At 36.2% G+C, this 26,842-nt stretch overlaps 1 protein-coding gene across 9 annotated transcripts in view; it reads left to right on the forward strand.

The window, feature by feature from the left end:
- Window positions 1–26,842, forward strand: part of ICE2 (interactor of little elongation complex ELL subunit 2) — a 66,352-nt gene that overhangs the window by 26,368 nt on the left and 13,142 nt on the right. For 6 of the 9 annotated variants that reach the window (XM_055537749.1, XM_055537752.1, XM_055537757.1 and 3 more), the window contains 4 exons: window positions 4,845–4,886; window positions 6,375–7,374; window positions 8,075–8,250; window positions 14,768–14,897. In XM_055537749.1, the coding sequence (XP_055393724.1) occupies window positions 4,845–4,886; window positions 6,375–7,374; window positions 8,075–8,250; window positions 14,768–14,897 (1,348 nt within the window). Of the gene's footprint in view, window positions 1–4,844; window positions 4,887–6,374; window positions 7,375–8,074; window positions 8,251–12,939; window positions 13,283–14,767; window positions 14,899–25,932; window positions 26,118–26,842 lie in introns of those variants that run through there. The other 3 variants (XR_008699259.1, XM_055537754.1, XM_055537751.1) reach the window with 3 other exon arrangements.

Consider the following 26,842-nt stretch of genomic DNA (forward strand, 5'->3'; position numbering starts at 1 on the left):
ACACTTTTCCAAGGACAGGAAATATGAAAAAAGACTTGAATAAAATGAGAGAGCAAGCCAGATTAGAAAATAAAATAGGAAAATGTTGTTCTTATTTACACATAAGAACTCATACTATTTTAAGAATATTGACCTTTTGTTTTTCACGTTGGCCTATGTATTTTTTGGTTTACTATTTGCCTTTCAATGTTTTTATGATGTGTATGTCATAAAACACTTCCAACCTTTCTTAAGTTTGTATAGGTTGTTTTCTGTTTTGTTTTACATTTTAAAATCTACCTAAAACTTACATTGGTGTGAGATGAATGTCAGTAACAAGTACTATGAAAAAAATGAAGTAGGTTAAGAGGGATAAAAAATGACGGAGTAACTTCTTTCAGTAATGGCAGGCCAGACAATTTGGACCATCCATTACTTATGTCAACTGAAAAACACTGTACTTATTATATAAATTTATTTCTTAGAATCATCAAAGACCCAACAAGATAAGGGGAACGTATAGGACTGAGATAGTAAAGAAAACTGGAATCCAGGTTGGTAAGCCTGTCACGTAGCGTAATTTTTGCCCTAATGATATTTGCCAGTTCTGAAGAGGCAACAGAAAATGTGCTTTTTGGCAGCATCACAGGACCAGTCACTTTTCCACCATGAGCTTGGACCCTGCAGGGCTGTACCCCAGGAGTAAGGATGAACCAGAAATAAATCGGCTTTCTCATAGATTGTATCCTGGGTTTTCAGGCCTTGAACTTGGGTTCAGATGCTTTTGGATTGCTGGTATCTCCAGATACCTAGCAAAAGCAAGTGAAAATAATTCTTAGAGGGACAGAATGACATTTTGAGCTCCATATTAGTTCTACAAATAACTTTCAAATATAGCATCCAGAAAGCATTTAAAGATAACTAGACACTGAAAGAGACTGGATACTCTGAGCAAGAACCATCACAAACAATGATTTGAAAAAGAACTAAGTTAAAAAAATTTTAGTGAAAAATATATCAAGTACAGTTAAGAATTCTGTAAAGATGGTTATTAGCACATTAGGTAAAACTGATAAGAGAATTAATAAACTGAAGTTGGGTTTGAAATAACTATTTGTAATGAAACACAAACAACAAAAAGAAAATATGGAGAATAGGGCACAAGGTATAGAGAATATAGTGAGAATGTCCAACATCAGTATACTTTGACCCAAAAGGAAGGTATGAAAGAGAGAAAGGGACAAAACCATACTTGGAGACAAAAACTACTCTTAAAAGCCACCAAAGAACCACAAGGTACATTGCCTGTAAAGGACTGAGAGTTAGACTGGCAAATAACTTCTAAACAACAACAATGGAAGCCAGGAGACTTGTGGGGACAGTATATTGTGGTGGGAGAAAATAGCCAGTGAAATATCCTTAAATAATAAAAAATTAAGTAAAGATATTTTCAGGTATTAATAAAAACTGCATTTGCTACTCGCAAACCCCCACTAATGGATGTTATTTGTTGTGGTGGTTAGTTGCTAAGTCATGTCCAACACTTTGCAACCCTCTGAACTGTAGCCCTCAAGGCTCCTCTGTCCATGTGATTTCCCAAGCAAGAATACTAGAGTGGGTTTCCATTTCCTTCTCTGGGGGATCTTCCCAACCCAGGGATGGAACCTACGTCTGCTACATTGGCAGGCAGATTCTTTACCACTAAGCCACCAGGGAAGCCTGGATATTCTTTAAGCACAAGGAAAATAATCTCAGATGGAAAGAGGATGGTGAAAGATGTGAAAATTAAAAAAGTGAAGATAATGTGGATAGACTCTAATTTGTAGGTGACTGCAGGGACACTCAGGACCTCAACGTAGATTTGAGATGATGTGGGCCCTAAGAACTCGAGAAACTAACCAACCAAAGTTCCTTCTGAGACAGAAGCCTTCACTCAGGAAAAATCATTAGTGGTAAAGTCTGTATTGAGCAGAACAAGACATTAAAGGTAAAGGAAAAATAAGTTTTCAGACAGTTGTGGTAGAGGGGAATAGAGGAAGCAGATAGTAGAATGTACTAAAGATTTTATATGCACACACGAACTAAAACCAACCTTCATACATACATACATATCTAGTGGTAACAATGAAACATGGGCTTAGAGCCATGAGTCTATGAATGCTGTCCTGGGACAGTCCCACACAGGATTGTTCTCCTACAGGTAACAATCCGAACAGATAAACCCATCTCAATTAAACATAGAAGCAAAAGAGGATTGTTGATGTAAGTTCTTACAAAGTTATTAGAGGAAAAAAAGATGATTGCTGTAACATTTCTACAGTCAGAAATAGTAAGAAGAAAGATGTACTAACAGAACAGAGGAAAGCTAATATGTTCACCCTTTACTCTAGAATTCTCACTTCTAGAAATGTAGCTTAAAGGTGCACTAGGAAAAGAATGAAATATTTGTGCAGGATATTCATCGCAGCTCTAAGGTATTTATTGGAAACAGTCCTCATGTCCCTTAATAGGGTATTTATTAAATAAACTGTTCATCTTCAGTAGCCTACTATGCAACAATTATAGGCACACATTGCTTTACTGCACTTCAAAGATGCTGTTTTGGGTTTTTACAAATGGAAGGTTTCTGGTAACCCTGCATCAGGTAGGTCACTCATTGCCATTTTCCAACAGCATTTTCTCACTTCATGTCACTGTGACACATTTTGGTAATTCTCGAATATTTCAAAATAATTATATTTGTTATGGTGATCTGTGATTTTTGATGTTACTGTTACAACTTGCTGAAGGCTCAGATGATTGTTAGCACTTTTTAGCAGTGAAGTACTTCTTGATTAAGATGTATATACTTTTAAAGACATAATGTCATTGCACACTTAATAGACTATAATGTAAATATATCTTTATATGCCCTGGGAAACAAAAAAAATTATGTGAGTCACTTTTTGGTGATATTTGCTTTATTGGGGTGGTTTAGAACTGAAATATGCAATATCTCCAAAGTATGCCTATAAAAAGAATCAGAAAGCTCTAGGTATGCAACTATAATGTGATATCCAATATATATTAAGTGAAAATGGTCATTCAGATAATTTAGTGACCAAAAATTTATATCATGTTCAGAAAGAATTGCCAAAAAATCTTAAATTTCATTTAATAATCACATTGTTAGTAATGATATTGCTGTTCTTATTTTGAACGTATTAGATAGTATGATAAAACACACAAGTACTTATGTTTGTATTAGATACCAAGAATTGTAGCATAGGAGGTACAAATGCCAATCAAAGAAGCAAAAATCTTATAATAAAACTGCAATTGTGTGAAAAAGATGCTTGAAGGTTTTCCCGTTGGCCCGAGATGTGTTAGCTTGACTGTCACAAAAAACAACTCTGCAGTAGCTGGAAACACATGAAATATGTTAAAATCCATGAATTTAAAATAATATCTTTTTAAAAGAGTGTTAGTCACCTTCAGAGGATGCTAGTGTATCATTATTCTGAAAACTTTTAAAATTTCAAATATCTTGTCTTTTCCAGTACAAACTGTATTTCATGGTAATGCTAGAATTTTACTGTTACCGTTTTGCAGCTTCTAGGTGATTGTGAAAACGTTAGTCACTCAGTCGAGTTCAACTCTTTGCAATCCCATGGACTGTAGCCCACCAGCATTCCTCTGTCCGTGGAATTCTCTAGGAAAGAATACTGGAGTGGGTAGTCATTCCCTTCTCTAGGGGATCTTCCTGACCCAGGGATTGAACCCGGGTCTCCTGTATTGCAGGCATATTCTTTACCTTCTGAGCCACCAGAGAAGACCTTGCAACTCCTAATGAAATAGTTAATCTAGGCAGTGATCATCATCAATGACTGCTAAAATCATTAAAAGATCAGTAAGGAATTTTGATAGAATAGGTTGTTGACACTTGATGAAGCAACAGAACAATTGTAGTATTACAAGAAGAAAGATAACCAAACATCATTAGCCTCCTGATTGAAGTGGGAGGTATACTTTACCACATACAACATATGAAGATTTTTTAAAAATGTGCCTGAATCTGATTAAGCTACTAGATCATTTAATAGGAAATGTAGGGGAAGCATGTGTTCAATGATATCATGGGGATGCAAAATCCAGAATGTGGAAAATTCCACAGGATAACTGATCTAGTTTCTTCTACGAATATCTGGTGGATATGGGAATTGGCAGAGAGTAAGGGAGAGGTGTGACTGAGCGACTGAACTGAACTGAACTGAAGGAAGAGTTGTTGACAAAGAAAATTGAGAGACATCAACCAAATGTAGAGTCAGGATCTTGGTGGGATCCTTATTCCAATAAACAATTGTAAAAAGAAATGTATCAGACTAGAAAATTTTAACACCGATTAGGTATTTCCTGACATTAAGGAAGTGTTAATTTTATTGATATAATTAATACGTTTAACAGAAGAATCCTTTTATAAGCACATATTTATAGATAAATACCATTTTTAATTTTACCCAAATTTGTTCTGTCAGGAATGAGAGCATTGTTTTTCAGTTCATTAATTTTGGTTTTATATTTATGAAATTTCATTATTTTGAATATATTATCCTTTACCTATTTCTTGAAAAGGCTATGAATGATATTTCTGATTTTTAATAATTGTTCTCATTTTTGTTGCTTTTTAAATAATCAGTAATTATCACTCTAATTTCTTCTTTTATCTAGCAGTTTGGGCAGTTTTAAATTTCCAAGTGCTTGCATTTATTATTGTTTGTTGACTTTCTGCTTAATGATTTTTAATTTTATTTCCTTCTAAAACAGTCAGACCTTAGTAGATTCTGCTTTGTACTGTATTGATATTTTTTTTGTGTATTAATTTGTAGTCCGTCTTTGGAAATACCCCTTCGATCCTTGGGCGGGAAAAGGTATATCTTTGTAGTCTATGTGTATGTTTTCAGTCATTCATGTATCTTTGTTTCAGTTATTAAATATTCATACTTTCTACATCCCTTTCTTTACTTAGAAACAGTGTATCATTGACCAAGTACAGTTGTTTCTTTCAAATTTTTCTTTTACTTTTCAGTTTTGACAATTTTAATGTTATTTGGCATGTCACAAATCATAATTCATTCATCATGGATTTCATCTTTTTTATTTTAGGGTTTTTTTTTGTTTTTTTTTTTTAATTCAGTCAAGCCATGTGACTTGTGGCTTGTGGAATGTTAGTTCCCTGACCAGGGATTGAACCCATGCCCTTGACAATGGTAGTACAGAGTCCTAACCCCTGGACTGTCCAGGAATTTCCTGGACTTCATCTTTTGTTCAACATAGGATTCCTTTTTCTATCCAGTGCTTTTTGCATTGACTTGTCTCTAACACTTAATATTGTTAGTCCTTCTTTATTTCTTGATGTCATGTCCCATTGTTTCTCCTTGAACCTGTTTGTGTAAGAATGCCTCACGTAAACAGTGTATAGCTTTATTTTATTTTTTTTACTAAATGTGGTATTGTTTAGTGAGAAACTACTATGATTGACTATACCAAGAAATTTTCTATATATAATTGCACTTTTAATGCTTAGAACAAACCTAAGATGATGACCCTATTATCATTATTTTACTGATGAGGAAATTGAGTTTCAGAGAGGTGATTTACACAGATAGATCTTACTCACTGCCTGAGGCTGTCGGAATATTTTTCTCTCAAATCCTAAGCTGTAAGACAATTTCATGGTGTTTATCCAAAATACTCTGCCAGGCTAAGGAGAGATTTTGCTACTTGACAAGACAGTTTATTCCTGAATAAATTAAAACTGTCTGGAGTTCTTCCATGACTAAAACAGTACGTAAAAACTATAACCTTCAATGGCTTCATGTCCCAAGATACAGTAAAACCATTTCCTATCCATTTTTCCTCATACTGCTGAAAGTTGTTTTCCCTGAGTGGATGTGCGAAAAAAGGTACTGATTGATGTTAGAGGCTGGTGACTCTTCCACAGTTGCAGTTTCCTTAGAGTGGCAAGAGGCTTTCTTCCTGGTCACCTAAGTCCCTGCAAGAGCATATAAAGTGCGTGTGAAGGGAAATCCACTGCCTTCCTGTTTGGCCTCACATTTCTTCTTTGAGGTCCTATCTGTTTTTGATTAGTGGGAATACCTCTTGAGATGTAGTAATTCACAAGTATTTCCCGTTTCCTATGGTATAGCAACTTGGAAATTTTTTCTGTGTTTCGTCAACATTTCATTGGGAAGATAAGGGTAATAGTTGCTAATAATCTGTCAAAGCAAGAACCTTTCAAAACCATTCGACTTTTCTTTCTCCTTTTAAAGAGTATGAACTATGTCTGTGATGGGTCACTGATAGGTGAGGGGTGGCCTAGAATTGTTGCTAATAGTTTGCCAATATATTTTCTTAAGATATCTTATGAAGTTAACGAGTGCCGAAAAATTGAGACCCTAGAAAATTTGGATCTGGAGTTTGATGATGATGTCACAGAACTTGAAACTTTTGGAGCAACCACCACCAAACCATCAAAGTCACCAAGTCCAGCAAGTACCTCCACAGTAGCCCCCAAGACAGATACACTCACAGCCCCCAGCATAGCAGACACATCTGAGGCACCGACTTCACCAGACATTTCTGCTCATTCTAGAAGCTTATCTCGGATTCTGATGGAACAGTTGCAGAAGGAGAAACAGCTGGTGACTGGTATGATAGACAGTGGCCCTGAAGAGTCCAAAAATAAAGATGATCAGAGATTTATACCATGTGGTGAAAAGGTATCAAATTCTGACAAGCCTTTGATGCAAGATAGTGACTTGAAAACATCTGATCCCTTACCATTAGAAAGTTCTATGGAAATTGAAACCTCTAGTAAAAATGATATGGCCACTGAAATGGAGAGTGTTGATGAAAGAGAAAATGTTCTAGAGAACACAGACACTAATTCAAAGGAAAAGACTGTTACATCAGAAGCAGCTAACATTGAAGATGTAGTTCTTGACAGTAGTGATACAGATGAAGACTGTTTAATCATTGATATGGAGTGTCAAAATAATAGTAATGGAAAGACAGCTGAAGTGGGTTCTAATTTAAGTTCTAAACCAGCTAGCCTAAATTCTTCCTCAGGACAGACTTCTACAGGAAACCAGACCAATAGTACTTGTAGTCCTGAAGAGTCATGTGTTTTAAAAAAACCTATCAAACGAGTATATAAAAAGTTTGATCCAGTTGGAGAAATTTTAAAAATGCAGGATGAACTCTTAAAACCAATTTCCAGAAAAATACCTGAATTGCCCTTAATGAATTCGGAGAACTCTAAACAGCCTCCTATTTCTGAGCAGCCCTCTGCTCCGTCAGATGCCTGTAGCTGGCCAAAGTCTATCTGGCCTTCTGCCTTTCAGAAGCCAAAAGGACGTAAGTAAATATTTACAAAGAATTTTATATTAACTGTCTTGCCTGTTGCTTGTCCTTAGGTTTTTTCCTCCTCATTCCCCTCCTTTCTCTTTGTAATAACGTTTATGATCTTTACATAGTCACCGATGGTTTATTTTGATTGGAAAATGAACTATCATTGACTGTGTAAAAATCTTCACTCCGAAAACACACCCACAGTTGTATGGCTTTTTGTAACCTGTGTTTATTCAACATTTACAATGGCCAATAAGCTGTAGATAATGTGGTTTGCCGAATGATAAAGGGGAAGTGTGTTAAAAAAATCACGATAAATATGTATTAATCTAAATTTACTTATTCTTGATGTTAGAATGCAGTTTTGTACTTTTTCATTTTGTAAAATAGATATAAGGCTGCACCTCAGGTCTGTCTTTATTATGAATAACACTAGTTTTTAAAACTTTTACTTTTTAAAACTTCTTTTTACTTCAGACATTGTCTCACTGATGTATTTGTGAGGGTAGTAGGATAAAAGGAAGAGAACCTTAAAGCTTTGATTTCAGCTCTTGCTGGAGTTACAGTTAAAGTAAACAGAAATGCTAATAGTGTAATGGTCAGAGGAAATAGAAAGCTGGTAGTTCAGTTGTTTTATCTTGGATTATGATGGATAAAGGGCTAATGTAGTTTAAAATAAAAATGATGAATATAATTATTTTTAAAGGATTGCCATATGAACTTCAGGACTATGTTGAAGATACATCAGAATATGTAGCTCCTCAGGAAGGAAATTTTGTTTATAAGCTGTTTAGCCTGCAAGACCTGTTGTTACTTGTGCGATGCAGCGTCCAGAGGATAGAGACCAGACCACGTTCTAAAAAACGGAAGAAAATCAGAAGAGTAAGTTGTTACTTGAGGAGTTGGGATATCGTAGCGTAAGTAGGTGGGCAGCAAATATTGAACATGCCATTGTGATGAAGTTTGATTTTAAGTTATTGATCTTTCTTACAGTAGTTTTTTCAGGTTGAGATTTTTTTAGTAAAATACTGAAAACACTTTTAATAAAGTTTAGTTGAATGTAATAATCATGAATGCTGATAACTTGTGTGGACTATATATAAACTTTGTGAAAAACGGCACCATTATAGACTTGACCTAGACTGGCACATATGTTCCAGCTTTCTCTGTGATTTTGGATTTTCCTTTATTGGCCCCTTTCTTTCTTTCTTTAAGAATCTTTTTGAGTTATTTTAGAAGTTTACATTTTGAAAGGTGGGCTTTCATGAACATTTGAGGATGTCTTCCCAGGCTTGATAGAATACTAAATGTCTTTTCTTTTTCCCCTGTTGTTTCTTTGGGGATTTGGTATAAATATTTTCCTTAAAGTTTTTGCTACACTTTGAGTAATTGGTTCTTTTGGCAGTTCGTTATATTTGATATTTTAAGTACTCTTTCAGGTTAGTTCGATTTTTGTGTATGTAACCAATGAATTTAGGTAAAGAGGAGTTTTTATGGTATAAATGATTATGTAAGAAATAATGAAGTCTCTCCTTTGTTTCTTAATAAGACTTTTTCTGTTGTGTCCATTTTATCATAGTTCACTTCTTCTTCCTTCCTTTTCCTTTCTTCTTCCATCCTTCCTTCTTACCTTCCCTTCTTCTTTCCTCCTCCTGCTTTCCTTTCTTCCTTCTTTTTTTCCCTCCCTTCCTCCTTTTCTTTTTATTGTATTTTTTTTTAATGTTTTTGGCCATCCTATGAGGCATGTAGGATGTTAGTTCCCCAACCAGGGATTGACCCCACACCTCCTACATTGTAAGTCCCAGTTCCTTCCTTTTTTGATGATCTCTGTTTCTTGCTATTTAACCTGCCACCCATTAAGAATGCTGAGTGATCACTGTAGAATGTCAGTGTGTTTGGGGCTAAGGAACTGTGATGTTCCAGCATTGACCTTTGTGGATCAAGTCCCTGACTACTACTTTTATCATATTAAGGTGTAACTGAATTTAAAAAAAGAAGAAGAAGAAAAGAGAAGTTCTCATAATTGGTATTCATCACTGGTTCAGACTTGAAATTTTAGAAACCAGCTGGTTTTGAATTAAATGTATGGTGGAGAGTGTTTTAAAAGAGAACATTAGGGAATGACAAAATGCTATAGGTCTGATTTTAGTCTCCTTTTCTATAAATACAAGTATCCTCTGTATTAAAAGATTTTATTTACTAATTTTTTCCTGTCTCATCTGTACTTAACTGTCATGAAGTTAATAGCCATAGCATGCATATGTTGAATGCATCCAGCGTCAGTGCTTTGGATTGTATTTTCAAGATTTTATTTCATTCGTTCTTACCCGCTATCTGATTATTTGGAGGCTAACGTCATTTATGTGAGCCCATACCACTCTGCACTGATCTACCAGCTTATAACACTTAGAAATTATTGATGGGCAGGATCTCTTAAGTAAGGATAGCCTAGGAATATTTTGGACCCTGATTTAATTGTTCAGTGAGATAACCTGTTAAGGACACTGTCATTCACTTGACCAAAGTGAAATTTGTAAAACCTTATAGGAGAGTATTCACTCTTCATCAAAATATATCAAAACCACCAAAGAATAGCTAAATAGAAGCCTTCTGTTTCTCATTATGTCAAACCCTGAGTATAATTTTAAAATTTTCAGCAAATACTTATTTTATATATCATTATATGTAATAGTTTAGTACACATATTGTAAATTCCTTAGTAGAATGTGTTCCCTTCGGAATCATATCCTAGTCATCTGTTTTTCTCAAATGTTTTGTTCCATAGAAACTCAATAAACAAATATTGAGTAAGTGAAAAAAATTGAGGCGTGAGGACAGAGGAGGGTGTTAGGGAAGGGAAATTGAGGCACTAGTTAAAATTTTGAAGTGGTAGTGTTTGAACTCCAGTTAGGTAAGAATGCATCCTCATTAACATTTCCTTCTTAAAAACCAACTGGTTTAGAACAAGTTTTAAAACACTCAGAAGTCTCTTCAACTTCTGCTATTCAAGAACCTCATTTCTTCTTTTTGTTTCCCCTTTGTTTCTTCAATTCTCTGTTACTGTAGTTGAGATTTTAGTTTCCAGTATCATTTATTTTTTCTCATCAAGATTCAGCTTAATCTTGTACAACAGAGGGGAACCTAGAACAGCAGCCACTCTCAATTGATGAAAAAGAGGCTAATTTGGAACACAAGATGAAGCTAGAACTTACTGAGTTCTACATGTAGTTGTGAAATCCAGACCAAATAACCTCTGAATGATTTAATATTATATTATTGTCTGTCTTGGTTAACCAGATTTCCTAAGAGTGATATTCTGAAGGGATTAAAAAACTTAGATCTAGTTATCTTGAAGTTTATATTGGCATTCTCGGTCCAGAGAAAAGTATCCTGAAGGTGCTTGAATCTTAGGAAACAACAGAAATGTACCTATTGGGATACTACCTATGTCACTATCCTAGTGACAGGATACTAGCCATGAAATATTTTGGAATGTATATAAAAGTTTGGAAGGTTTATGTGATAAATTGGAAGGTAGAAAACCAAGAGAAGCTTTCACTTAGAAGTGAACAATTAAGGGATAAAGAAAACAGTAAGTTTAATTTATATAATCGGAAAACTTTGTACTTAAACTTTCACTTTAATTTTGGAGTACTGACATAAAATATTCAGACTTTTCCTTCCCTTGGCTTCCTGGAGATGGCAGTAGAATACATAAATTAATACCAGATTCAAGACTTAGTTTTATAGATATGACAGTATTAGCAAAGAAAATCCCCCAGAGTACTTTCTTCAGAAAGAGTAATGTTTTTTAATTTGAAAAGAAATCTTGAATTAATTCTATTACCTATTCATGATCCAAAAGAGGATCTTCTTTCTCAATTATTCGTTTTCCAACTCTGCTGTGAACTGGTTATGTGTCCTTGAGCATGTATCTTAACCCTTTGAGCCTTCATTTCTTTATCTCTGGGTTTTATTTGCAACTATAAGCAACCTTAAATGCAGATTACCAATTACTGAAGAATTATTTTACAATTAAGTGATTTTAGCAAGGCAGTCCACTCCAATATTCTTGCCTGGAGAATCCCATGGACACAGGAGCCTGGCAGGCTAGAATCTATAGGGCCACAAAAAGTCAGTCACAACTGAAGTGACTTAGCACACAGCAATAATATTATCCTAATCATAATATTTTTTAAATTACAGAGACACTGTAGGGAACTTACTACTCAAACTTTGGCCCCAGGAACAACAGCTTTTTACACATGTGTAGACTTCATTTTCACCTCAGATTCCACATTTATTTTAAAATAGTTATTCACATGCACATTGAAATTTAAGAAGCACTGCTGTTGAGTTTTACAATATTCAAAGGTAATAATGAACCAAAGTTATTGTTCACATAAATTTTACTGGATTTGAATTATTCTTTACACCACCATTATGTTCAGATCAGATCAGATCAGTCGCTCTGTCGCGTCCGACTCTTTGCAACCCCATGAATCGCAGCACGCCAGGCCTCCCTGTCCATCACCAACTCCCGGAGTTCACTGAGACTCACGTCCATCGAGTCAGTGATGCCATCCAGCCATCTCATCCTCTGTCGTCACCTTCTCCTCTTGCCCCCAATCCCTCCCAGCATCAGAGTCTTTTCCAATGAGTCAACTCTTCGCATGAGGTGGCCAAAGTACTGGAGTTTCAGCTTTAGCATCGTTCCTTCCAAAAAAAGCCCAGGGCTGATCTCCTTCAGAATGGACTGGTTGGATCTCCTTGCAGTCCAAGGGACTCTCAAGAGTCTTCTCCAACACCACAGTTCAAAAGCATCAATTCTTCGGCCCTTGGACTAGACGGACCTTTGTTGGCAAAGTAATGTCTCTGCTTTTGAATATGCTATCTAGGTTGGTCATAACTTTCCTTCCAAGGAGTAAGCGTCTCTTAATTTCATGGCTGCAGTCACCATCTGCAGTGATTTTGGAGCCCAGAAAAATAAAGTCTGACACTGTTTCCACTGTTTCCCCATCTGTTTCCCATGAAGTAATGGGACCGGATGCCATGATGTTCGTTTTCTGAATGTTGAGCTTTAAGCCAGCTTTTCACACTCCACTTTCATCAAGAGGCTTTTTAGTTCCTCTTCACTTTCTGCCATAAGGGTGGTGTCATCTGCATATCTGAGGTTATTGATATTTCTCCCGGCAATCTTGATTCCAGCTTGTGTTTCTTCCAGTCCAGCATTTCTCATGATGTACTCTGCATAAAAGTTAAATAAACAGGGTGACAATATACAGCCTTGATGTACTCCTTTTCCTATTTGGAACCAGTCTATTGTTCCATGTCCAGTTCTAACTGTTGCTTCCTGACCTGCATACAAATTTCTCAAGAGGCAGATCAGGTGGTCTGGTATTCCCATCTCTTTCAGAATTTTCCACAGTTTATTGTGATCCACACAGTCAAAGGCTTTGGCATAGTCAATAAAGCAGAAATAGATGTTTTTCTGGAACTCTCTTGCTTTTTCCATGATCCAGTGGATGTTGGCAATTTGATCTCTGGTTCCTCTTTCTTTTCTAAATCCAGCTTGAACATCAGGAAGTTCACGGTTCACATACTGCTGAAGCCTGGCTTGGAGAATTTTGAGCATTACTTTACTAGCGTGTGAGATGAATGCAAGTGTGCGGTAGTTTGAGCATTCTTTGGCATTGCCTTTCTTTGGGATTGGAATGAAAACTGACCTTTTCCAGTCCTGTGGCCACTGCTGAGTTTTCCAAATTTGCTGGCATATTGAGTGCAGCACTTTCACAGCATCATCTTTCAGGATTTGGAATAGCTCAACTGGAATTCTATTACCTCCACTAGCTTTGTTCGTAGTGATGCTTCCTAAGGCCCACTTGACTTCACATTCCAGGATGTCTGGCTGTAGGTGAGTGATCACACCATCTTGATTATCTGGGTTGTGAAGATCTTTTTTTAGGCCCACTAAATTCTCCAGTTTATGAAAATCAGTCATTCTGAAACATTTATGAAGTAGTTTCAAGTATATAAGTGAATGACAGCTTAGTATAATTTCAGAAGTTGTTCAGTCACTAAGTCATGTCTGATTCTCTGCAACCCCATGGACTATAGCCCACCAGGCTCTTCTATCCATAGGATTTCCCAAGCAAGAATATTGGAGTGGGTTGCCATTTCCTCCTCCAGGGAATCTTCCTAACCCAGGAATCAAACCTGCATTACCTGCCTCTCCTGTGTTGACAGGCAGATTCTTACCACTGAGCCACCTGGGAAGCCCCAGGGAAGCCCAATCTCACAAGTACTAACTGGGTATATAACTTTAAGTTCCTTAAATCATGTGTTTTTCCCTCCTCAGCTAGAAATGAAGAGACTGCTATTAAGATTAGAATTTTCTTTGACAGAAATGAGTTAATATGAGCACAGTGAACATGACTAGCATTATATTATTTTACAGGCATGGATTTCCTTACATCTCATTTAGATTAGTCCTAGGTATAGTCATTTTGCTTAATCTGTACAGTCCTGACCAATAAACACTAAATGGCTAATTTGTCAAGTACGTAGTGTCTGGAATAAAGTCTTTTGTATTAATGAAGAGAGCAACATCCATGTGTATTAATGTAAGTACTAGTGCTCATACATTCGTAGAATGAAAACAAGCTGCTCAGAGTATTTAAGCCTGAGATGATGTGACTAATGGTTTAAACGGGCAAAAAAAAATCATACTTTTTTTTAACCCTCTTGAGAATGATTAGTATGTATTACAGTCATGGCTTCCCAGCTTCTAGTTTTGAACCTTTGGGCAATTATGTAACCCAGGCTTTATTCCAAGGATCCTGTCAGTCATGTTCAGTGACAGAAATAAAATATGCTTATGTATGGAGAGCTATGTTGATTGTGGTTGGGGGTAGGGGAGGGCGGAGAAGGCAATGGCAGCCCACTCCAGTACTCTAAATCCATGGGCAGAGGAGCCTGGTGGGCTGCAGTCCATGGTGTCGCTAAGAGTCAGACACGACTGAGTGACTTCACTTTCACTTTTTACTTTCATGCCTTGGAGAAGGAAATGGCAACCCACTCCAGTGTTCTTGCCTGGAGAATCCCAGGGACGGGGGAGCCTGGTGGGCTGCCATCTATGGGATCTCACAGAGTCGGACACAACTGAAGCGACTTAGCAGCAGTAGGGGAGGCTCTTGGTTCACGATCTCTTTTTTATCCACCACTGCCCATGTCTACTAAGGGTTCTATCCATATTTCTGCCTGCATCCAGCTATATTTGAAAGGATGAAATAAGATTACCTGAAAGCATTTTGAAAAGTGGCAAAGTTATATAGGCAAATGTATTTACTGTTAATAGTAAATTAATAAAGCTTTATAAGCATATAACCTTGAATTGCAGCAATTTCCAGTTTACGTACTACCAAAAGTGGAGTATCAAGCTTGTTATGGAGTTGAAGCTCTGACTGAAAGTGAACTCTGTCGCTTATGGACTGAAAGTTTATTGCATTCCAACTCCTCATTTTATGTTGGTAAGTTAAACAAGAGGCTTTGTTCTCCTTTTTAATTCCTTTGTAAATATACACAGTTCAATTCATCTGTAAATTCTGTACTTTTAATTTTCAGTTTTCTGATTGTATTAGTATTTCTTTCTATTAAAACATTTCTACTGCAGAGTTAAATAGCAGAGTGTGAATAGTGATTATCATATGTTTTGATTTCTCTCCTACTTCCTTATTAGTTGCATATGAATGTCAAAGTAATCATTTTATTTTTAAAATATTTAGGACCCAGAGGGATGGTATGGGGAGGGAGGAGGGTTCAGGATGGGGAACACATGTATACCTGTGGCAGATTCATGTTGATATATGGCAAAACCAATACAATATTGTAAAGTTAAAAAATAAAAAAAAATATTTAGGAGTGTAATGAAAAAATATAGATGTGTTTTCTAACAAGCTTCTTTTAAAAGAACTATATAATTGGTTTTAAAATATATTTTTTGAAATTTTCTTAAATTTATGACATTATTTTTTAAATCTCACATATTATCTTGATGAAATAGTTTATTTACTTTGTTTTGTTTTTTGTTAGGGGAATAGTTAGGCAGGATCTTAATTTGTGTTGGCTGGGTTCATATACAGTTAACATATTTCACACAAAGGATTACTTGATAATCATTACTGATATTGTTCCATTCCATTGGAATCCTTACTCCTATACTTCTCAATTCATCCCTTATATTTCACTGCATGCCAGCCTTCTCAAGCTGCCCTTCCTTCATGTGATTTCCTTCCTTTGATATCTCAATGCATTGCTTTTTTTTAACCACTTTTACGGTTTGTTGCTTTCTACTTAATTGTTTTTTTAAAGCCAGTCCTATCTTCCCATTGGGCTTCTCTTGTGGTTCAGCTGGTAAAGAATCCACCTGCAATGCGGGACACCTGGGTTCAATCCCTGGGTTGGGAAGATCCCCTGGAGAAGGGAAAAGCTACCCACTCCAGTATTCTGGCCTGGAGAATACCATGGACTGTATAGTCCATGGGGTCACAAAGAGTCAGACACGACTGAGCGACTTTCACTTCACTATCTTCCCAGTAGACAATAACTGGTTTAAAGTCAGAGTCCGATGAAACGTTATATTCTTGTAGTACTTAGCATAATTTCTGGTATGTAATTAAGTGTTTATAAGTGTGCTTTTCTTGGTTGATCCAAAAATAGGTCACTCACTTGAAAACCTTTTCTGTATTTTGGTTAATCAATATTTTGTCTTCATGTTTTATGAGAGTATTAATAAGATCATTGATTCACTCTCTCTTCAGTTCAGTTCAGTTCAGTTGCTCAGTCGTGTCCGACTCTTTGCGACCCCATGAATCGCAGCACACCAGGCCTCCCTGTCCATCACCAACTCCTGGAGTTCACCCAAACTCATGGGCATCGAGTTGGTGATGCCATCCAGCCATCTCATCCTCTGTCGTCCCCTTCTCCTCCTGCCCCCAATCCCTCCCAGCATCAGGGTGTTTTCCAGTGAGTCAGCTCTTCACATGAGGTGGCCAAAGTATTGGAGTTTCAGCCTCAGCATCAGTCCTTCCAATGAACACCCAGGACTGATCTCCTTTAGGATGGACTGGTGGGATCTCCTTGCAGTCCAAGGGATCCTCAGGAGTCTTCTCCAACACCACAGTTCAAAAGCATCAGTTCTTCGGCGCTCAGCTTTCATCACAGTCCAACTCTCACATCATACATGACCACTCTCTCTACTTAACCCCAAAAGGAAGTAGCTAAAGATTGGTGGTGCTCTAGCCTCTTCCTGCCTGTTCATACACACTGCCATAAGTTTGGTTGTAGTTTTCAGTCAACAACCACAGTTACAGTGTTCCTCCAAAGACCTGTTGCCATGAAACCCACCAACAGTCTTCTTGTAAACTATTTGAAAACAATTGTCAGCCATGTCTGTGTTAGGAGGGGACTGAGCAAAAACTCACTATTGAAATCCTTTTTAAAGTACTAACAGAGAATAGACATTCTTGACTTAAACATTTAAGTTTTTTTTTTAATGTAAAGTTAAACAAATAAAACTACCGTCATTTATATCTATATGATTTACTTCATCAAAACTACAATAGTCACCCCTTAATTGCAGTTTCACTCTGTGGTTTCAGTTATCCTCAACTAGTCAACTGTGGTCTGAAATAGTAAATGAAAGATTCCAGAAATAAGCAAATTGTAAGTTTTAAAAAGCACACCATTTTGTATAGTGCCTGGGATGTGAATCACCCCTTTTCTAGTTTCTCCAGCCCATTAGTCACTTTGTAGTATCCCAGTTATCAGTGCTTATCTTCAGGTAACCCTTTTTTAACTTAACAGCCCCAAAGTGCAAGAGTATGTGATACTGGGAATTTAGATATGCTTAGGAGAAACTGCAGAGTGCTTCCTTTAAGTGAAAGGTGAAAGTTTTCAGCTTTCTTTTCTTAATTAGGAAAGAAAATTTATATGCTGTGTGGCAAAGATCTGTGGTCAGAATGAATCTTCTGTCTTGAAGTTATGAAGGATAAAGAACGCATGTTTGTTTTGCTGTCAAACTGCAAAACAAACCTCATACTGCAAGGTTATTGTCACAGAGCAGATAAGTATTAATTTAAATGGAAAAGGCATTCAGTTTGTAAGATATTTTGAGAGGAAGGGAGAAACACACCACATTCAGAAATCTTTTATTATAGTATATTGTTAAAATTGGTCTATCTTATAATTAGTTACTGTTGTTAAACTCGTGAAAGTGAAGTCGCTCAGTCGTGTCCGACTCTTTACGACCCCATGGACTGTAGCCTATCAGGCTCCTCCGTCCATGGGATTTTCCAAGCAATAGTGCTGGAGTGGATTGCCATTTCCTTCTCCAGGGGATCTTCCCAACCCAGGAATCGAACCCCAGTCTCATGCATTGCAGGCAGACGCTTTACCATCTGAGCCAGGGAAGCCCTGTTAAACTCTTACTGTGCCTAATTTATACGTTAAACTTTATTATAGGTATGTATGTGTAGAAAAAAACAGTATATGTAAAGTTTGGTACTATCAGTTTTAGGCATCTACTGGGGGCTCTTAGATTGTATCACCTGTGGATAAGGGGGGACTACTGTACTCTGTAAAGTCATAAGTAATCATTGCCTTACATGCTGTTTATCATCAGTGAATCCTGATAAGCCATTCATTTTGATGTAACGAGGTGGTGGTTTTAGTGTCTTTGACAACTATTTGGTGAGAAACTTATGTATTCTTATATGATGTGTTTGCTTTGGGGTTTTTTTTTAATGTGGGGTGAATGTTTCAAAATACTATTTTAAAAACATCTGTGAGTTTTGAGGTTTTTTACAATTTTATTTTATTACTCTTTTAATTTAAGAGAAATGTTGCAACAGGAAGGCTGTTTAGGAGAATAGACTCCTAAATAAGTTTTTGCTACAGTTGCATTCAGGAAATAAGATAAAAACAGTAATAGTTTGTCCTCGTGGTGTCTGGTATGACAATATAATTAAAATAAGTTATATATCAGGTATGACTCTAAAGTAGCATGTGTGACTCATTACTTAGTCTCTCTATTTTGTAGTTCTACCTTACATTGTGTAGACTAAGTGGTTTTAGTTTTAAAGAAGAGTGCCTATCTACAGATGGTCAAGAGGTAAAAGATGTATACAAAATATTATTTGGTACATCTGTCTTCAAAAGTATTTATTATTTCCCTTTGACATCTAAATAAAGCTAATTGTTTTTACCTGTATGATGCTTTGCTAGATATGAGTTATAGTGTACACTTCATGGCAAATAGGTGGGGAAAAAATGAAAGCAGTGACAGATTTCATTTTCTTGGGCTCCCAAATCACTGCAGATGGTGACTTCAGCCACAAAATTGAAAGATGCTTGCTCCTTGGAAGAAAAGCTATGACAAACCTAGACAGCATAATAAAAAGCAGAGACATCACTTTGTCAACAAAGGTCTTTATAGTCAAAGCTACAGTTTTTCTAGTAGTCATGTACATGTGTGAGAGTTGGATCAAAAAAAGGCTGAGTGCTGAAGAATTGATGCTTTGAACTGTGATGTCAAAAAAGACTCTGGAGAGTCCCTTGGACTGCAAGGAGATCAAACCAGTCAATCCTAAAGGAAATCAACCCAGAATATTCATTGGAAGGACTGATGCTGTGAAAGATTGAGGACAAGAGAAGAGGGTGACAGGATGATATGGTTGGATGGCATCACTGATTCAATGGACGTGAGTTTGCGCAAACTCCAGCAGATAGTGAAGGACAAGGAAGCCTGGCGTGCTGCAGTTCATGGGGTCACAAAGAGTTGGACTTGGCTTAGCAACTGAACAATACACTTGAAATTAGTAATGTCTTTCTTTTCAAGTATTCTGTTTTTTGATTCTATGTGTCAGTCTTCCTCCCTGTACTATTCTTGTCCTTTTAGCTTCTGCTCCTCTTAGGCTCCCAATATAACAGCTCTTAGGATATTGCTGTGTGTTTTGTTTTGTTCTCTCCTTTTGCTTCCTTATGTATCTACCACTCTCAAACCAAATTATAATATAATACACTTGAAATACTCCAAAATTTTCCTTAGAAACTGTATGTGTGTGTGTGTGTATACATATATATGTGTATTTTTCTATATATAAAGTAATGCAGCAGTATTTCTAACTGTCATTAATGAAGTATGTGATGTAGGTCAAGGACTGTATATCCATTGTTACTAATCCTCACTATTCTGTAAAATAAGTGTTGTCTGTCTTTGTTTTACAGATGAGGAAACTGAGGCTTATAGAGTTTATTGCTCAAGATTACAGTTTGTGGGAAATCTGGGATTTGTATCCATGTGTTTTCTGATTCCACAGCCTGTGCTTTTCATTTATAATGGAATTTAAAAATCATGCTGAATGTGTGAGTCAGAAGATATGTGTATGAGTACTTCATACTTTACAGTTTTCTTTTTACTTTGGGTAAAATCATTTAAGCTTTTGAGTCCGCAGCTTTTTCATCTGTAGGTAATGGACATAATAATATTTTGTTCAAGGAATTCTCTGGCAGTCCAGTGGTTACAGCTCAGTTCTTTCACTGCTATGGCCCTGTGTCCAATCCCTGACTGAGGAAAAGATACCGCAAGCCACAGGGTGCAGTCAAAATAGTAATAATAGTAACATTTTGTTGAATCTACCTCAGGGACTCTATACACAAATCCTTTTTTTTACAATGATTATGTAATTTTTCTTGTTATTCAATCACTCAGCTGTGTCTGACTCTTTGCATCCCCATGGACTGCAGTACGCCAAACTTCCCTGTCCTTCACTATATTATATTATGTAATATAATGCCCTAAAAGTACACTTCTCCTTAATGAAAATAAATACCACAAGACAATGAAGTTATACTTTGTATATTTTTGTACTGAGAAAAAATAGCTATTAACCTAAAATTTAGATCAAAATATGAGAGTAAAAAAGGATTTCTTAACCAAAGATTAAAAGCAGGCTAAAACAGCAGCAAAAAACGGAGAACTTCTCTATATTTATGCATAATTTTCAAAAAGATCTACGTAGTACTACTTCTGTCCTAAAATATTGTCAGTTGTAACATATACCTTTGCTTTGATAATATTTTTCTTTCATATATGTTATTTTTTAAGTATAACATACATTCAGAAAAGTGAAAAGAAAAGGACCTCCCAGGTGGTAAAGAACGCACCTGCCAATGCAGGAGAAAAGTGAAAAATGTACAGCTCAAGGAATTACATAACAAAGTCTGCACCTCTATAACTCACACCCAGATCAAGAAGCTGAAAACTGCCAGAGACCCACCTTTTGCCACTTGCCTATATAGCCTTCTTCCTCTTCTCCACTAGTAACCAGTGTCCCACCTTCTAACGTAATCATTTGGTTTTCGCCAGCTCTGTACAGATGGAATTATAAAGTTCTTTCATTTATACCTTTTTTTGCTTAATAGTTTTTGAAGTTTATGTTGTATGTAACAATATTTTTCTTTTTGACATTTTCCTTTTTAAGAATATATCCCCATTTATTTATGCATTTAACTTTGGGAGCCTGTTTCGGTTGTGTCTGTTAATGCAGCTATGAACATAAGTGTCTGTTAGAGCAATGTGTATGTATTGCTTTTGGGCACATACCTGAGAGTGGAATTACTTGGTCATAGCTTAAGCTGCATTATCTTCAGTTAGATAATTCCAGAAAGCTTTCCAAAATGATTATACCAGTATACACTTATATTAGCAGCATGTGAGGGTTATATCTTCTCCACATCCTTGCCCACACTTGGCATTATTAGTTTAATTTTAGTCATGCTGGTGGGTATGTATTATTAACATCTCATTATTTTTTTTTTTCTCTCTCCCTCCCCCCTCTCATTATTGTTTTAATTTGCTTTTCCTTGGTTGGACACTTTTTCATATGATTAATAATCATTTGGATATTCACTTTTGTGAATTGCCTTTTCAAACCTCTTTCACTGTTGTCAAGTTTTTGTTTATTTGCTTGTTAGTTCTTTGTTGGTTTTAAATGTTACAAGTATTTTTCTCCTGCTCTTGCCTTTTCAGTCTCCTAATGGTATCTTTTGGATTTAATAAAGACCAATATTTAGCCATTTTCTTTATGATTAGTGTTTTTTTGCCTGGTTTAACAAGTCTTCCTTATAGCAGCATCATGAATATAATATCTTCTGGAAACCTTCCTAAAATTATTTTTTAATTTCCAGACACATGGTTTATGTGGTATTTATTTTTGCCTGGGATATTGTGTTGTTTTTTTTTTTTTTTCCAGTTTTCAGCACCGTTTATTGAAAAAGACTATCTGTTCTCTGCTGTCCCATTTTACTTGAGTTATATATATGAATCTAAGCTGGACTCCCTATTTCTTTATCCTGTTTTAATTACTCTAGTTAGAGTAATTACTCTAGCTAGACAGTTAGCACTGTCTTAATTGCATTAGTTTTATAAAATCTTTTACTGTTTGATGAAGCAAATCTTGTCAACTTTTTATTTTTAATTAATTTTTATTGGAGTATATTTGATTTGCAATGTTGTGTTAGTTTCAGGTGTGCAGCATAGTGAATCAGTTATACAGACACATATATCCACTCTTTTTTAGATTCTTTTCCCATATAGGTCATTACAGAGTACGGAGTAGTTCTGTGTCAACTTGTTTTTCTTCAAGAATTTCTTGGCTGTTCTTGGCTCTTTGCATTTACAGATTTGGGGTTCAGCTTGTCAGTTTCAGCCAACAGCAACAGGAAGATTGGGCTTTTTGTTAGGAAGTGCATTGACTCAGTCAATGTGGAACAGATTAACAGCTTTATAATAACAAATCCGTCAATCTGTAAACTTTAGTTAGATATTCTTCTATTTCTATCTTCAATTTCTATTTATATCTTTATGATTTTCTTTGTAAAGTTCTTGTACATCTTTTGTTAAATATTTTTATTGTTGGCTGATATTTTATGTTATAAATGATATTTCTGAAATTTTATTTTATAGGCTGTTACTGATAATACAGGATTTATTTGCATATTAATTTTGTATATTGATCTTGTATCTTAGTAACTTGGCTAAGCTCATTCTAATAATTTATATTTTCAAGTTAAACAATTATGTTCTTGGCAAATAATGACCGTCTTACTTCTTCTTTACAATCATTATACCTTTTTATTCCTTGCTCCCTTTGCCTAGAATTCAAATAGAAGGTAAATAATGGGTGTCCTTGTCTGTCTCTAATCTTAAAGGAGGAGATTTTCAATATTTCACCATTTTATGTAGTGTTTTGTATGGGTGTTTGTGTATGCCTTTTGTTTGAAGAAAGAAGTTCCTTTCTATGCCTAGTTAAGAATTTTAATAACGGGTAAAAAAAGAAATTTTCAGATATTTTCTCTGTATTTATTGAGATTATATGATGGTATAACCTTTTTATTCTACTAATGTGATGAATCATATTAATTAATTTTAAAATGTTAATCCAAACTTGTGTTCCTGCCATAATTCCGGCTTGCTCATGATATATTACTCTTTTTAAATATTGGTGAAAGTGTTAGTCACTCGGTCATGTCCAATTCTTTGTGACCCCGTGCCTCTGTCCAAAAATCGGTAGATTCAATTTATTAATATTTATCTTGCCATTTGTGTTTATAAGTGAGATTGACCTGTAAGTTTCCTTGTGAGGTATTGGTATTAAGATTAAGTTTATGTCTTAAAGTGATTTGGAATCTGTTTCCTCTTTTTCTGTTATCCGGTAGAATTTCTGTAAAAATCAGTGTTATTTCTTAATTAAATGTTTGGTAAAATTGACGTGTGAAGCCTGCGGGCCTAGAGTTTTCTTTTAGAGGAGTTTCTAATTATCAGTTCAATGTTTGCTGTTTTTAAATTGAAGTATAGTTGATTTACAGTGTTGCGTTGATATCTGTTGTAGAGCAAGATGATTCAGTTACACTACATATATATGTGTATGTATATATATATATATACATACACATGTTCTTTTTATATTATTTTCCATTATATTTTAATCATGGGATATTGAATATAATTCCTTGTGCTATACAGTAAGACCTTGTTGTTTATCCATCCTGTATATAGTAATTTACATCTGCTAACCCCAGACTCCCAACCTGCCCCTCCCCCACTCCATGTTTCCTGGCTTTGTTTCTGTTGAAAAGTCAGCAGTTTATCCATTTATGCTGCTTTGCAAGTAATATGTTTCTTTTCTTTGTCAGACTTTAAATTTTATCTCTCCCCCTTTCAACAATTGTCCTACGTTGTACCTATGTTAGTCTTTTGTTGTTGTAAATATTCCTTTGTACATGTTGTTCATTTTATAACATATTGCTCCTTGGTATGTGATTTGATGACCTTTACCAGTTTGGGAGAATTCTCAGCCACTATCTCACCAGACATCACTTCCTGCTCATTTGCTTTCTGTTCTGGATCTAGGTTGTATTATGTTACATCTTACTGTGTTCTGAACATCCCTTACATGCTCTTCTGTATTTACCCTCCTTTTGACTCTTCATGCATGATTCTCAGTATTTTCTTCTAGTTTACTAATTTCCTCTTCAACTATCCCTAATACACTATTTTCACCCATCACCTGAGTCCTTAATTTCATTTACTGTATTTTTTTAGTTCTAGACTTTTCATTTGGTTCTTTTTATACATTTCTGTAGAAATTCTTTTGTATAGTTGCTATAAAAAGTCTCAATTATGTCTTCAGTTCAGTTCAGTAGCTCAGTCGTGTCCGACTCTTTGCGACCCCATGAATCGCAGCACACCAGGCCTCCCTGTCCATCACCAACTCCCAGAGTTCACTCAGACTCATGTCCATCAAGTCAGTGATGCCATCCAGCCATCTCATCCTCTGTCGTCCCCTTCTCCTCCTGCCCCCAATCCGTCCCAGCATCAGAGTCTTTTTCAGTGAGTCAACTCTTCGCATGAGGTGGCCAAAGTACTGGAGTTTCAGCTTTAGCATCATTCCTTCCAAAGAAATCCCGGGGCTGATCTCCTTCAGAATGGACTGGTTGGATCTCCTTGCAGTCCAAGGGACTCTCAAGAGTCTTCTCCAACACCACAGTTCAAAAGCATTATGTCTTAGGCGCAATGAATCCATCTTAGGTGTATTAGGCAAAATTGCTTTAAAATCTGTATCTAATACCTCTGTTATCTAGAGTCTTTGCAAGTCTTTTTTATTATTTGTGTGTGTGTTAATTTTATAAGGCTTCCATAACAAAGTACCACAAACTGGATAGCTTAACACAATAGATACTTCTTGTTTCACAATTCTGAAGGCTGGAAGTTTAAAATGAAGGTTTTAAAAGGCCATGCTTCTTCTGAGACCTATAAGAGAGAATCCTTTGTTGCCCCTTTTTCCTTCTGGTGTTTGCCAGCAATCCTTGGCATTACTGGTTTGTAGATATATCATTTTCATCTCTGCCTCTGTCATCATGCAGGATCTTTTTTCCTGTATGTCTCTGTCCTTTTCCTATAAGGACACCATTCATATTGAATTAAAGGTCCACCCATCATGGCTAATTACATCTACAACAATTCTATTTCCAAAGAAAGTCACTTTCTGAGGGAGTAGTAATTTAGGGTTTCAGCATATCTTTTTACAGGGACACTTCATTCCGTGCCATGTTGTTTTTCTCTCTTCTTATTTATTCCATGTTTCTTCATTGTATGTCAGAATATTCTGTATCAGGGGCTAGAAAATTGTATATGAAAAATTCTGGACATGATGTCAAAGCTACAATGTTGTCTTCCTGTATTACTCTTGACTACACTAGCAATCTGGATTCACTGTAATCCAATTACAGGGAGTTAGGTAGTTTGAAGCTTAGCTTTGCACCCTAGAAAGCCCAGTATGTTTCCCACTTACTGCTGGGATGTTGCCATTCATGGTCTGACATTGCCAGTTTTTGGAAAAGCCTGCTTGCAAGGCTGGCTGTATGTAGCATCTGGGAACTTGGCTAGTAAACAGTTTCCTACGCTGATGTAAGACGTCCATTAGCTGATAAGGAGGGCTCATTGTACCTACACTGTTTGTATAAATAATATGGCTTATTCTGAACATCTGCTGTCTGAGTGTCTGGAATTTTGGTATGTGTTAGGCAGAGGGTTGCCTGCATGATGCCTCCCCCAATAAAAGCATTGAGTGCTGAGTCTTCATTAAGTTTATCTGGTACAAAAAGATGTTGCTGGAGGAATTAAGTGGATCTTGTGTGGCTCCAGTGAGAAAGGCCTTTTTTTTTTAATTGTAGAAAAATGTTTGTAACATAAAAGGTACCATTTTAACAATTCCAGGGTACAATTTACTATGCATTTTAAAAAAATATCTGTTTATTTTATGGCCACAGAATGTGGGCTCGTAGTTCCCCGATCAGGGATCTAACTCATGCCCCTGCACTGGAAGCACAGTGTCTTAGCCACTGGCTTGCTAGGGAGGTCCTACCGTATGATTTTAGTGCATGATTTACTGTGATTAAGTACGTTCGTAGTGCCATGTAACCATCATCACTGTTCATTTCCAGAGCTTTTTTATCATCCCGAAGAAAGCCAACAAAGGACTTTTGAAGATAGCATCTCATTTTCTCTGAACTTGATCCCACACTTCTTTTCCTTTTTTGGATTGTCCTTTTATTTGTATCCTTTTGCTATAATAAATATTATCCATGTGTGCCACTGTATGTTGAAGCTATAAGTCCTTGTAGAGAAGCACTGAGCCTGTGTCCCAACTCGGAACATTTGTTCATCTAATTCATAGACCAGTTTTTGTTCTTCTAATCCTGAGAGACTATTGAAAACTCTGGTTCATCTCTTAGGTCTCAATTGCTTTCTCCAGATTAACAGGTGCTCCTAAGAGAGAAGCAGCCCTCAGTGCCAGACTCACATCTCCAGGTGTCTTGCTTCTTCTGGTTTTTGGCTCTGAATATAGTCCTATTCCCTTTTTCTGGTAACCACTAACAAATTATGTAATTTAATCACTCATAGTATTTATGGCCTGTCTCTGTCTGTTTTGTTTATTGATATATCATAAGCACCTGGAACAGTATCTGACACACAGAGGTGCCCAATAAGTATTTTTTAGAGAGTGACGTTGGCTTGCATAATTGGTTGAAGGAACAGTAAAAGTCAAGGAGAAGGGAAATGGTAGATAACAAACCACAGAATTTATATACTGTATTCATTTTACTCTTCCTAGATGTGTGTAAGATAAGCCTTTAGAATACAAGAAGAAAATATTACAGCTTTTATTTTTTCTCTAAAGAAATTAAAAACTGAACATTATTCATGTGAAGTAAGTGGACTGACAGGTGGTCCTCTCCTTTGAATGTTGTTGTAGAGTTCTGTTACATATAAAATAGAAAATATTTTTATTATCTCCACATTGTACACCGTCCAAGAAACAGTGTGCCCGGTCCATTCCATATGAATGGTCAT

Source organism: Bubalus kerabau, chromosome 10, assembly GCF_029407905.1.
Source record: "Bubalus kerabau isolate K-KA32 ecotype Philippines breed swamp buffalo chromosome 10, PCC_UOA_SB_1v2, whole genome shotgun sequence".
Classification (NCBI taxonomy): domain Eukaryota; kingdom Metazoa; phylum Chordata; class Mammalia; order Artiodactyla; family Bovidae; genus Bubalus; species Bubalus kerabau.